Below are 14,064 nucleotides of genomic sequence, written 5' to 3' on the forward strand. Positions count from 1 at the left end.
TTGCTGAAGGGCAGGTTTACAATACTCCTCTAAAATCAGGAGATGATCTAGAAGCCAAGCTCCAGTGAGAGGTTCAATCTGCTCTATGTGAAGGACAATGTAGGCAGTGGTAAACAAATGCATCCTTTTTGTATAGAAAACACGATTCCACATGTAGAATTTTAAAATGGATATCTAGTCACAGGGCTCAGAGTATAGTGAATAAGCTGTAAATATTTTCTAAGAAATCACCTTCTGTCTCTGCATAATAAACCATGCTTTCCATATTTCACTACTTTGTAATTCATATAATGTACTATGTCTCCATGTTTAACCAAGCGCAGTCACTGAGGCTGTGTGTGTTTTCTGGCAGGGTTGGAAACATGCTAATTCTCTACCTCGATCACTGGTCTCTGACATGTCTTTGCAGTTCCTAAATCCCTGAATAGAGACAGCCACCTGTCACTCCTCAGCACTGAACAGGAATGCTCAAAATGATGCTGGATTAGTGAGCACAACCAGGAAGCCACAGCACTTGGGGCTTCTCCTTGCTATCCCGGGGCTAACTCTTAAGTGCCTACTATCAGAGACATAAGGGGCTCTGTGATTAGAGAAGTGTTTTCTCTGTTTTTCAGATGAGGCCCCACCTTTCTAAAAACAGGACTGTGGAAGTAAAATGAAAAGGCCTTATGTATTTGGATAAACTATAACTTAAGAAAATCATGGAACATGCTATTTCAGTGAACACAGGGAAAGGCTGTGGGCCTTCAGAAGCTTTGGACCTACCGGATCTGTGGTGGTAACTCCCCAAGTGGAAGGCTGAGTGTAAAAATCTGACAGTAATTGCCAGAGTGGACAGTGGTACATAGAGCCATCAGAGACCATGCTGAGACCTGGTGACATTTCTGAGGAACTGATTTTCAAAGTACATCACAGTAGAACCTGATAGATGCGATTAGACACAGCATGACCTAGTGTGGTCATGTGTCTATGGTGTCAGCAGGGTGCCTGCCATACACACTGGACTACACTTCAATCCCAGCCTCCTCACACCAGCACCACTTACCACAGCCTCCACAGCAGGTGAACTGTCCCCCACCACCAGTAAAGTAGAGCATCTAGGAGCAGGGGGAAGAAGAGGGCTCAGTCAGCAAGGAAGCACAACACTGTCGATCAGGGATCAGTCGTGACAGGCAGCAACTCAGTGGGGAGATAGGCACACTTACTTTAACGTTTTTAATCTGTTATCATTTTGGCCCAGAATAGGTCTTTCAATCTCCAGGTCTCTGCGTCTAGACAGACAAAGCAGCATCAGCATTATTTACAGGGAAACCATAGCCCTTCATGTGTCTCTTGACATGTAATCCAGAGTATGACCACTTAGGAGCACTGTCTTTTCCTCACACCTGAGGATGGAGGGCCCAGGGCTCTCCCTGTGAGCAGCTGCTTCCATGGCACCCTGCAGGCTACAGAACAAGAACGGGGATTCTGTGGGATGCTAAAAGTGGGAGAACTTTAAAACTCAAATGGCTGCACTACTGAAATCCTCAAGGCTGACTGAATTTTCAAAGTGGTCTGTAGAAATGAGCACATTCCCTTGAAGAGGGTATGGCGTACTTTTATGTGGGAAGAGAGTTTTACTTATAATAGCTTTGCATAGGACTTTTATCTTTTTTATTTCAATTAAAAATAGGAAAGCTCTCCGGACCAGATTTCAATCCTGGCACTGCGCCTTACTGGTTGTGTATCTCTGCAAATGTACAGCTGACTCATGCAGCCTCCCCAGCACATTCCTTCTTTGGAAACACTATTCCTAGGGTAAGAATCAGTGCTCTCTCCTCAGCCTACCCTTGGACAGGGAGCAAGACAACAGTACATTTTGAAATAATCAAGGAAAAGGGAATTGACTTACACCCACTTGCTATACTACCTGCTTCATGATAAAGTAGCGGCAAACAGCATTAAAATCAAGCCCCAGTGTTCTCCTGATGTCTTCCTACATGTGCTTGGCTTTCCTCTGGACCCAGGATTACCTCCTTTTCTTGAATATATGTTCATTTGTGTTTCTTTTTTCCCTTAAGACAACCTAGATACTGCAATTGCTTTTAGAACTCACAGTGTACTTCTTTAAAGCTCTTTTTAAAAATCTTTCTTACAGCCCTTCCATCCTAGAATGGTCAAACACCATAGGCAATCCCATTATACAACAATGGCCGTAGATTATTTCTTCTCTCTGCTTCCTCCGATGTCAAACAGATTTTGGAGCTAGACTACATAGTTAACTGAAGGGAAGGGAGACAACTTTACCCATTATAGGAACCCAGGAAGAGCTGGAGATTTTCTTGATTGATATCTTGAGCAATGTGCAGTCTGTAGGTTTGAATGAGGTCCAAATTGGCCTGTAACTCCTCCTAGAACAAGTGGAAGAAAACACCAGTAAACTGAGCTGCAAAACAAGTTCATCTCATCTGGTTTGTATTTTCAGTGACAAGCCACTGTGCTCAGAGGGGATTTGGAGTGGTGTGTAGTTACTAATGTACCAGTACACTGAACGGCCAACATCTTTTAACAATAAACACTGATGGGTCTCACCATAGTTTAGTTCCATATTCTGTGTCAACCCAGGGCACCAACTGGTAAATGGATATACCAAAGATAGTTATATAGAGCAAAAAATGCCAGGTCCAGAAAGTATATGATTTTACTTAAATTAAAAAAATAGGCAAAAGTAAAGAAGAGAGGTAATGGAACAGTGAGTAATTTTGTTTAGGGGGATTAATGAATAGGAAGAACATAAGAGAACCTTTTTGTTCTTTTTGTAGGGTGATACTCTATACAATTATATGTATGGATATATAAGAGAATCCACAGGACAGAGGTCAGAGATATGCACTTAGAGTATGTACATCATAGTATATGTGAGTTATGTGCTGTTTGTCAAGAAAATGATATGGATGGAGGTCACCCACCCAAAAAGAACCAGATTAAAATTCCAGCACTAGGAAAGCTAAAGGCAGAGCATCCAAGTTTGAAGCCAATCCTGGGAGACAGACATTGTCAAAGGCAAGAGAGCAGGGAATCAGAAGACCTAAAGTGATTGCCTATAAGAAACAGGAAATGGAATGAGTCATGGATTTTCTGTAATAAGCCTGCACAAGCTCCTCCTTCTAAAATAAATGTAAATGTGTAACACTGGTAAAAATATAATGAAATAAAAGAAAATAATGAAAGACTTTGAAATTAGACCTTGATTCAAATCCATCACTTTCTATGTGGATGATGGTAGCATATTATGTTGTGTTTCAGGCCTTTGGTGTTCCTCTCTTAAAATTAAGCCAAGGTGCTACAGAGATTGCTAAGTGGTTAAGAGCACTGGCTATTCTTTCAAAGGATCCAGGCTTATATCATACATCGGATATAATTAAAAACAACTCAGCTGGCACATAGTCAGTAGGTGGTGACAGCCTGCTCTATCCCAGCCTCCCATTCTCCTTTAGGTGTATTTAGAATTAAGGGTACAGACTAATTGAGCAGCCTCCACTCCTCCCTGTAGCTGCCCCTCCACACTCCAGACCTCACAGCCCTGGACCTCATTGCTCAGTGTCCCTGTCACTCACTTTTCCTTAGGAAACAGGACTGGAGGCAAATCTCCCACCAACCATCCCAGGACAGCAGCCATCCTGCTAGAGATGCCAGTGTCCATCAGCTCGTGGCTCGATAAGGTCATCTCTAAGCTCCTTCTACAATAGCATCTCAGTGTTCTTGGGTTGTTTCCTCTGAAATTTCTATTCCTGTGAAGCCTCCTGAACCTCCTGGTGGCTCTAAAGCTGTCTGGTGAGGCCCTGGTGTTGTCAAACATTCACAGATGGCACTCTGCTCATGGAGGACAGGTGGGGGAGAGGCTGTTTTCTGTCACTCTCTGAGTGCCAAGATCCATGAGGCTGAGAGAATCGTCTCCCAGAGACCTGGCCTTTGCAGGCCCAAGTGCCCTTCTGACTGTGAGGGCCATGTTATGTGGCAGGATCCATACACTGCAAGGTGCTCTTTCTTTCCTGAAGCACAGTAAGGCTTTTTGGACAAGCCACGAAGCCCAGCGACTCTGGCTGCACAGGTGCTTACCTGCCCAAAGTGATGAGCCAAAATTATGTCCACAATGTTGGTGGTCAAGCCTGAGAGCTGAAAGATAAAAACCATGTTAAGAGAGTTAGCACGTGTGAGCATTTCACGGGCTGTCCGCTAACGGAAGGTGTACTTTACACATAGTATCCTTTAAAAACAAATAAAAACACAAATCAGTATCATTTCAGAGAAATGTAAAAAAGAAAAGAAAAAGAAAAAATATAAGGAAAACTAAGTATGAGCTGAGTTTGTTTTGAAATAGGGCTGGAGGAATATGACCACTCCTTTGAGATGTGTGGGCTGGGTCTGTGGCCTCTGCTGCCTGCGACCTGCCCCCATTTCTGCCTTTACACTGGGTTGGTGGCAGGCAGAGATTGACTTACGGCCTTGCCCAAGACATCCAAGACACAAAACAAGACTCCTTCTAGTTTTAGCCATCTTCACTTCAGGGAGTGGGAGGAGCAGCTGTATTTACAGAATGTTCTCACATTTTGAACATTTCCCTCCCAATTTTTCCCATTTCAGAATGATGCATCTCACAGTCTAATAAATGCAGCAATCTGTGTAAATCTGGAGACAGTCTATTTTCAGAAAAAATTTCAGCTCAACTCATCTTGCCAATTCCCCTTTAAGCTTCTGCCTGGGTTCTGGTTGGAATTCCCACGGAGGACTTGGATGAGCTGAAGCTGGGGATGCAGGGAAGGAGGTGAGGGAGAGCCATGGACATGGGTGAAAGATGGTTAGGGAAGAAAGATGGCCTGAGATCACCCCGTGGGCTGTCAGTGAACCACAGGCTACAGAGAGTGAGAAGCATGAGTAACCACCCAGCTCTCTTCCAGTGCTGCCCTATTCGTAATGCTCAGAGACCCAACGTGCTCTATGAAGGTCATCAGGTTGCCGCCCGTCTTAGTGTGGGGTCAGCACATCCACATTCTGGACAGCCGTGTTACATAAGTCAGACTTGGGGAGCATTCCACAGCCACTGGCAACAGCATTGTTAGTACACTCCATCCAAGGCCAGGGAAGGCAACATTCCCCAAATGGAAATAAATGTAGGGACGGACAGACAGACTGTTCAGAATTTGGTCTGCTGGTAGGTAGAAAATATACACAGGATTTCATTCACCTGGAATTGGATATAGACTAGGCTAGCCTGTCTCTGCCTCCTGAGCACTGGGATTAAAGGCAGATGCCACCATGCTCAGCCCTGGATAGGTTTTCCTTTTTTCTTTTTCTTGATTTTTCGAGACAGGTTTTCTTGGCTGTTGTGGAATTCACTTTGCACACCAGGTTGGTCTACATAGAGATCCTCCTACTTCTGCTTCCCAGAGTGCTGGGATTAAAGGCATGGCTACTAAGCCAGGCATGGATAAGTTTGTCCTTATGTCAGTCTGTCTTCAGACTCTATCCTCCTCTCACATCTGGCTTAACAAGGATAATTCTTTGTTTATACACTGTTCTACTCTTACTATCATCTTTTTAACCCTCTATTATTGGTACATAGACTGTGTATATCTTTTTTGTCTTACAATGTTTTCACAAATATCCTGGCTTGTGGAGTTCTAGCTATATGACCTTAAATAATGTATTAATTCAGTTGGTATCCCGAGAAGAGCACTGTAAACATGAAAATAAGTCATTTAAGAACAGTGGCTGCTGTACAGTGAGCATTAGATACGTGTTAATTTCTTTAGAGATCATTATTAACTAACTCTCCGCTTAAATCTACATCACTGTAAAGTTCTCAAGAGACCAAATTATTGGATATCATTGGTTTGAGTGTCAATAAAAATCCCTGATATACCGGGCAGTGGTGACACATGCCCTTTAATCCCAACACTTGGGCAGCAGAGGCAGGTGGATTTCTGAGTTCCAGGCTAGCTTGGGCTACAGAGTGAGTTCCAGGGCGGCCAGGGCTACAGAGAGAAACCCTGTCTCGAAAAACCAATAATAATAATAATAATAATAATAATAATAATAATAAATAAATAAATAAATAAAATAAAAAGAGTTGCCTGGCATTTCTGGCATGTTAAAAAAAAATCCCTGATGCATGTGATAAACATAGTACTCTGGAAAACCTCTTTCAGTGGCAAATTACAAAGACACTCATGGTAATTACAAAGTATTTAAAAGCAGGTATTTAAAAGTAAAATTATTACATCAGTCATCTTTTAGCAAGATATGAAAACTAAAGTTCTTTTTCTTTTATGGAAAACATCATTGCTTTAAGTTCAACATCCACAGATTTATATTTAAACCATAGAAATAGCACTTGCACTTCAATAAGAAGATAGATTGCCTTGATTGGAACCTGAAAACAGTGAAAACATGCTTTCCCATGATCTCTCTTTGGCTCTGGTTTAGCATGGAGATTTTATAAGTGATAGGTCATTAGCATATTTATCTTGTGTTCTATCTGGTGGCACATATTTTAGAGACCAATTTCCTTCATTTTCCATGTGGTAAACATTAATAATCAATATGACAAGTAGAACAGTAGAAAAGAGCTGTTTCTATGGTTACTAGAGATAATGAGTTATCCACTCACGTTATTCATTAAGCAACAAAAGATGCAAGCCAGGCTAAGAGAAGATATCTACGCTTCAAGAATTTAGCCAGAGCCGGGCGGTGGTGGCTCACGCCTTTAATCCCAGCACTTGGGAGGCAGAGGCAGGCGGATTTCTGAGTTTGAGGCTAGCCTGGTCTACAAAGTGAGTTCCAGGACAGCCAGAGCTACACAGAGAAATCCTGTCTCGGAAAAAAAAAAAAAAAAAAAGAATTTAGCCAGAGACTTATATCTAAAGTATTTTTATGTTGAATGAGGAATTCTATCAGAAGGGCAGATTAAAAAAAAAAAAAAAGATTTATTTATTTGTTTTATGTAAGTATAAACACACCAGAAGGAGGCATCAGATTTCATTATTACAGATGGCTGTGAGCCACCATGTGCTCACAATTGCTGGGAACTGAACACAGGACCTCTGGAAGAGCAGTCAGTGCTCTTAACCACTGAGCCATCTCTCCAGTCCAGGGCAGAAGATTTTAAAAGGAACTTTGCCAGAATATTCAAAAAAAAAAAAAAAGGCAGTGACATCACTGCCTCTTAGGAGATGCAAGTTGTAACCTATAATTTCTGAAAGAATGGTAAGAGTTGGGGTGCAGCATGGCACTGCAGTACTTGTCGAGCATGTGAAGAGTCTGGGCCTGTTCCCTCTACCCAAAGGAAGAAAAACACATGATGATAGGAAATTCTTTGTTGCTGTTGCAATGATAAGGGTTAAGAAGGCAGATGCAGGAGACTATAATCTAAAATACCAATTACATGAAGCTTCAGAACAGACAAGGCCCATCTGTTCGTAACAGAAGTCAGAATAAGGTTACAACAGGCAAGGAGTATTAGTCAGGAAAAGGTAGACAATTCTATGTACCGGCTGAGTGGTCATTGCAGGTGTAAATATTTGTAAGTTGCAGTCTTAAAACCTTTTGAGTTGGGATGTTGTTAAAGCTGGATGTTAGGAATACTTGCATAACATGTTCAGTTCACAACACTCAACAAAACAAAACATCTCACTTTCCCCTTAAATCATGTAGAGGTAATTTTCTAAGGGACCAGAGAATGAGCAGACAGACCCCACCACTCAGCACTTACTTTGGAAGCTGCCCAGTCAATCCAGCCTTTAGCACACGGGTCAATGTTAATGAGCACAAGACCTTCTACCAGCTCTGGATGATTGAGCTGAGAGAGAGAGAGAGAGACAAAGACACGGTGTAAGACTCCCACTCCCCACTTCTTCTAAAGCAGCGGGCATGGTCAGCAGCTTGGTCTATGCCTCGGTGCCTCATGTCTGAAAGGAAGACTGCAGAGAAGTGTATGGAGCACTTACAGACAATAGCTCTTGAAAACCCTGACTAGCACCTGGAAACCAGTCTCTCAAAATGGGACGAAGTCATCTTCCCTTGAATGGGTGCTTGTGGAAGACAGGAGTTCTGTTGCTTCAGCAGAGGGGAGCATTGCTTATGGACAAGTAGTTTGTACTCACTGCAAACCTGCTGAGGACGTAGGCTCCTGCTCCAACTCCAATACCAATGATGCTCTTCATACTGTGAATAGGACAGATAAACAACTGATAGTGTCAACCACCTATGGAAAGAATACAAGCTGGGTGCTTCTCAACCTTTAGTGCCTTACCGATGCTGACAAGAATAACACCATCTACTTTCAACTGTGCTTGTATATTTAAATAAAATATGCCATGGACATGGTGATGCAAACATTTAATCTTAGCACTTGGGAGGTAGAGGCAGGTAAATCTCTGAGTTTCAGGCTAACCAGAGCTACAAGAGAGACTGTCTCAAAAAAATGTATACGTGTGTGTATATATATGTGTGTATATATGGTGTTTTGAGGCAGTCTGTTCTTATACATATATACACATTTATTTATATATACACACATATATCTACAGGTATATATGTATACATACACACACATACACACCCTTCAAACTTGGGAATCATTTTTACTACCTCAAAATTCATCAGCAAATCCTGTCAAACTATCCAGAAATATTTTCATTATTTCCTACTTTACATTTATATATTTTTAACTTTTTTAAATAAATAAACTTCCATTTATTTTTGAAGATGATTTTATTTGAATTCATGTATATCTATGTGTGGCTATGTGCATGTTGAGTGCAAGGTATCTGTAGAGTTCAAAAGAGCATGCTGGATCCCCTGGGTCTGGAGCTACAGGCAGGTATTAGCAGATGCTGGGAACCAAACTCAGCCTCTCTGCAGGGGCAGGAGACTCAATGCTGAGCCTGTCTCCAGCCCTTCAACTCTACTTTAACCCATCTCTTAACAGAATCAAGTACCAGGCTATCCTCAGCTTTCTCCTGAATGACTATGGTTACTTACCTGTGTCCCTGTGCTTAGCTTCTACTTCTCTACAAATGACTAGAACAGGAATAATCCTTTTTAAGTTAAATAGCGCTACTGAGTTACATTTTATGTACTCACAGTAATCATTTTAAAAGTCTAACTTGTGTTTCAGTCCAGGATTAAATACTTCACTGTCTTCCCTTTATGCCAACAAAGACACTGCCAATGTTTATCTGATCTTTCAGACTTAAGGACTCTGGTCTGTGTTAATCAGATTTTTTACAACATGCCTTTCTTCTACCTGATCTTATAATTGGTCTTTCCTTCTGCCCTGGCTCTCCATCTTAGCCTATCTGGCACCTACCAGGAAAGACATTCCCTAGCTAGCCTCATTTATCTATCATAACAGACAGATAAATGCTCTTTTATCTATCATAATATCAGACCTCTTTATACAGATGTTACTTAATGCCAAGGATCAATCTCAGAGAGCTGAATACACTCTTTTGCTGAGATACACACAACAGGTACACTTTGATTACAGTATTCTATTGTGATTATTTGTCAACTACACCCATTTCCCAACTAAGCACAATGAACATAGTGACTCTTCCATTTTGCACATCACTGTATTCAGGGACAATAAAGAAAACAGAGCCAAAACAATAAGGTGGCAGAGCTGGGCACAGATCTCAGTGCAAGAGTATCCATTTATCTGAATGAAAGCCTGGCTTTCATTTGTAGCAATGAGGGGGAAGACAGGGGAAGACTACAAAATCTACTCACCTTAAGTGTGTAAGAACAGGAGGCAGCATCTCGGCCAGCTCATCCATGGTAGGGTACTGATACCTGAAACCCAGAAGAGCCCCTCCTGAATTAGGAAGCACCCACAGTTCCCAGACACTAGGAGACCTTGACCAGTCCACGAGTCTTAGAGAAACACAAGATTTATTTTGTATTTTGTTTTATTTTTTAACCAACAGCTCAAAAAAGTGATATGGTGCCTAAAAGCAACTATGGCTCGCTTCATGATCCCCCATGACTGTTGTGTGAGGAAGAAATAAAAGGGGACACACTCCTTCTACCAGAGGAAGCTACAACAAAAGAAATGGTTACAGGGCCCACTATGTGCTACTTCTAAACCCTTAACATTCCCTTTTAGGAACAGGAATGTTCAGCAAAAAGAGTCAACTCAACAAGTAGCCAGCAGCCTGCCAGTCCTACTTAGGCAGTTAACTGTAACAGGAAACAATGCTTTCCTGGGCCTATGCATCACTGTAAAACTCAGGATCCTCAGAATAAATGCTCATTTATTTCACTTATAAATAAATATGTTTATTTATCAACTGCTTATTTATAATATGAACTGATTCTAAAATGGCCAGGCAAGCCCAGGGCTGACTCAGAGGTGGGAGAGTAAGGACAAAGTCACAGATGACAAAATCAGAAAGGGACAGGATATTTTACAATGAGACTGTGTGTGTGTGTGTGTTTGTGTGTGTGTGTTAAATAGTCTCCTATGTTTGGTGGCCTCTGCTCCATAACCCCCAGGACCATCTGCTGCACTGTAAGGAGTGGAGTGTCCTCACACCATTGTGCACAAGTGAGAAAACAATCTTGATGGACACCTGGACAAATGACAACTGTATCTGAGACACAACAGCATGGACAGACTCACTAGGATTCTGTGTGACAAGGCATCTTGGGCTGAATCTGCCTCTGCTACTTCCTTGCACACTGACAAAGAATCCCATAGGCCTGTTGGATCGAGTGAGCTAACACACACAAAGCATTAAACAGTGTCTGGCAGAGCCTGGGTCCTATGCAGGTGCAGACTCTCCCTTGTCTGGATGCTTATTCCACAGAAGTCACTGGCAAATGTAGCACAAGGGGAAAGGCTCCCTCCTCCCCCAAAGCTCTCATTGGCACCCAGTCCAGGGGACACTTGGGAGCCTGTGACTGACAGGCAGAGCAAGGTTAGGATGATGTAGAGTGTCAAAGACAGTCAGATGGTGCCCTTGCCCATCAATGTGGCTTCAGAACAAATGATTCCCCAGGTGTCCAAAATCCATCCCTAGGTGGGGACTCAGATGGGAAGACCCTCCCAGAGCAGGGTCAAGGGAGTCTGGGTTCAGCCTATGTATTTGGTGATTCAGGAAGGGACACAAGGTGACAAATAAAAATGAATGAGTCAGGGGACAGATGAGGAAGAAGTGGGTGCTCCAGACACATTCTGCCTTGTGACTACAGGGACACAGGTCCCGGCAATGAAGAGACTTTTCTGGGTACGTGAAAACACCCAGGATCCAAGGACACAGTACCTTCTGAGACCAAGGGCAGAAAGACAGGCAAGCACCAGCACCCATGAGTGTGACACCATCAAGCACCAGCACCCATGAGTATGACACCATCAAGTGGGAGGTGAGTGCAGCCTACAGCCCCTACAGCCACCTGAAGTGGAAACTTCTGATTTGTTTGGAAAGTCAGCTATGTCAAATGATGTTTTTTGGGGGCACACAGGTTAAAGGATGTCTTGCTAAAGCAGACACAGGAATGTTTTCCTGAAGCAGACACAGGTGAAAGGATGTTTTCATATATGGCAAACACGTGGAAGGACCTGTGATGAAGTGGGAGATGAGCACTGAGCCTTGGTTTGCTCTTCCTAGATATTCTTCGGTAATGACGTGCATGTATTGGTTTGCCTTCCTAGTGTTGTTGAGCTCCACTAGTGGTGACCGCAGAGACACATGCCAGGCCCATGAGCTTCCCAAGCGGCTTGCAGCTTCAGTGTCTTTGCCTCGGGCAGGTTGGTGAGCCTTTCCTCTTCTTCAGGATTGATCTACAGCTGCTGGTTCATGCCTGGTGTCTGCTTGCCTAGAGAACTTGGCTGCAGCTATTGAGTCCTACTTGGTGTTTGTTATGAGACTGAACCTGAACTGTTGCCAAAGAGGGTTGCTGAACAGGTCCACTTCCCCCATATCCTGATAACTTCTCTTCCACTACCACTACCTTGTAGCAGAGAAGAAGTAGAACCTTTATTAAACGTAGGTTGCAAAAAAATTCATGCCTACACCCACCCATTGTTCTTTGGCCTGTACGCCTCCCACAGAGCTTCCCTGTGGCTTCACTTACCCTGTCGGGAAGGAGGGTGCTGCTTCTTGTTGGCCTGGGGCATCCACATGACAGACAGCAAAGTGCTGGGTGATCTCTTGCATATCCTCAAAGTTGAAGAACGTGTTGAAGCAGGATTTATCTATGAGATAAGGATGCCTGTGGACCAAGTTCCCCAGCTCTCCCTGCTCCCCCTCCACCCTGCAGAGCTGACCAGTGTTCTCTCAGTCCCTTCTCCTCAGCAGTCCACCCAGGTGAGGGTCTGCATACAGCCTATGCCTCAAGCTGCCCAAGGAAGACTCCATAGGAGGCACCTCAGTGACTGGAAGACAACTGGTTCTCAATTCCATGCAATGGGTTCAGAGGAGAAACCATCTTGTGGATATTTGCCGGGTTTCCTGGTGGTGCACAAAATAATCTTCCACCCACAGTGCTGTCTGCTATGCACCTTGTCCCTCTACCTGCTGAGGAAGACACTGACCTTCGCCTGACCCTGGCTAGGGTTATCCTCAGCTGCTGACACCCACCACATGGGGCTTTCTATTGTCAGAACTGCTGTGTGCATGGAGGAGATGCTGCCTTGGTTTTTACCCTCTTAGCACAGGCCTTCCTTGCTTCTCAGGCTAAGGCTCAGCCCTGCGTTGTCAACTTAACACTCTGAAAGCCAGGGCAGCATGAAGGAGACATGTTTGCAGAATCTGTGCACCTGTAGTCAGAACCTATACTAGGGAGGATATTCCAAATGCTGGCATTACACTCTCCCTGCCTTAGAGGCTAATCTCACTCCACATGCTTAGTGCTGCTTTTTCTGCAATGCTTTTAAACAGAAGGGCCAATGATTTTTATTTTGGAAAATCTGCATACAAAAAATGAGAAATCTTCTGGTGAAAGTAAAATGTGAGTATGAAATTAATTCGTAGCTCACATACACCTGATACAGATTGCCTCATGATTATTATATGCAATATTTTTAGTGCATCTCTGTGTTGCATGTGACATATTACATGAAATCAGACATGGACATTTCTACTTGTAATATCATGGCAGCACTAAAACAGCTTCAGATTTTGTAGTATTGTCGCATTTAAGTTTGGATGATAAAGATACTAAAACTATACCATGATAAAGTACCTACTTATAGAAACTGGTGATAAGCTGCAGAAAGAAAACTGTTAGGAATTCAGTGAGTTTTTCACAACAAAATTTTCTAATGTCAAACATATAAACAAAGCAAAACAAAACAACAGCAACTATGGCTGAGGATGTATAGCTCGGTGGTAGAGCACTTCCTTTGCCTGAGGCAGCCCAGCATTCATTCCCCAGGACCACAACAAAGCCAGTAAACTGGACTTCGGCTCCATTTTTTAATAGCTGACAGATTTGTCCTTCATCCTTAAGCAGACATAACAGAAAGGTAAAACATAGGTCTGAAATTACCCAATATATTACCTAAGAATATTAACCCCGCATATAACAGCAGAGGTAGAGTGTTAAGAAAGAAGATTATCTCTGCTCTATTAAAATACTATTGCTTGGGATTAGAAAAATGGCTCAGTGGTTAAGAGCATTTGCTGCTCTTACTAAAGACCATGGTTTGGTTTGTACCACCCACATGGTGACTCACAATCATCTGTAACTGCAGTTCCAGGTGATCTCATGCCCCTTTCTGACATCTATAGGCACCAAGCACACATATGGTACACATACATATATTAGTACAAGCAAGCATACACATAAAATAAAGTTCTTTTAAAAAATAAAATACTGTTTACTTAATATATAAAGATTATACAATTATAATAACAAGCTGTAAATCAACTACATACGGTTGAGCCCAATGTCATGGTATGTCAGGATGACAGGTCTGTTTCCTTTTGGTAAGCCTCTTATGGTGACATGGACCATACCATGGGGTGTTTCAATGTCATGTTCCTGTAATAAGACAATGTAAAAGTTCAGGCAGGCTTA

General features: G+C 42.7%; 1 protein-coding gene across 12 annotated transcripts in view; it reads right to left on the minus strand.

Moving 5' to 3' along the window:
- The window catches only part of LOC117702995 (protein NDRG3), a 63,995-nt gene that overhangs the window by 8,569 nt on the left and 41,362 nt on the right, over positions 1-14,064 (minus strand). For all 12 annotated transcript variants that reach the window (XM_034494355.1, XM_034494356.2, XM_034494354.2 and 9 more), the window contains 9 exons: positions 13,923-14,028; positions 12,118-12,238; positions 9,772-9,834; positions 8,142-8,202; positions 7,751-7,837; positions 4,099-4,155; positions 2,287-2,390; positions 1,206-1,271; positions 1,046-1,097 (listed from right to left, as the gene is read on the minus strand). In XM_034494355.1, coding sequence (XP_034350246.1) covers positions 1,046-1,097; positions 1,206-1,271; positions 2,287-2,390; positions 4,099-4,155; positions 7,751-7,837; positions 8,142-8,202; positions 9,772-9,834; positions 12,118-12,238; positions 13,923-14,028 — 717 coding nt within the window. The remainder of the gene's footprint in view (positions 1-1,045; positions 1,098-1,205; positions 1,272-2,286; positions 2,391-4,098; positions 4,156-7,750; positions 7,838-8,141; positions 8,203-9,771; positions 9,835-12,117; positions 12,239-13,922; positions 14,029-14,064) is intronic.

The sequence above is a fragment of the Arvicanthis niloticus genome, chromosome 2 (genome assembly GCF_011762505.2).
Source record: "Arvicanthis niloticus isolate mArvNil1 chromosome 2, mArvNil1.pat.X, whole genome shotgun sequence".
Classification (NCBI taxonomy): Eukaryota; Metazoa; Chordata; class Mammalia; order Rodentia; family Muridae; genus Arvicanthis; species Arvicanthis niloticus.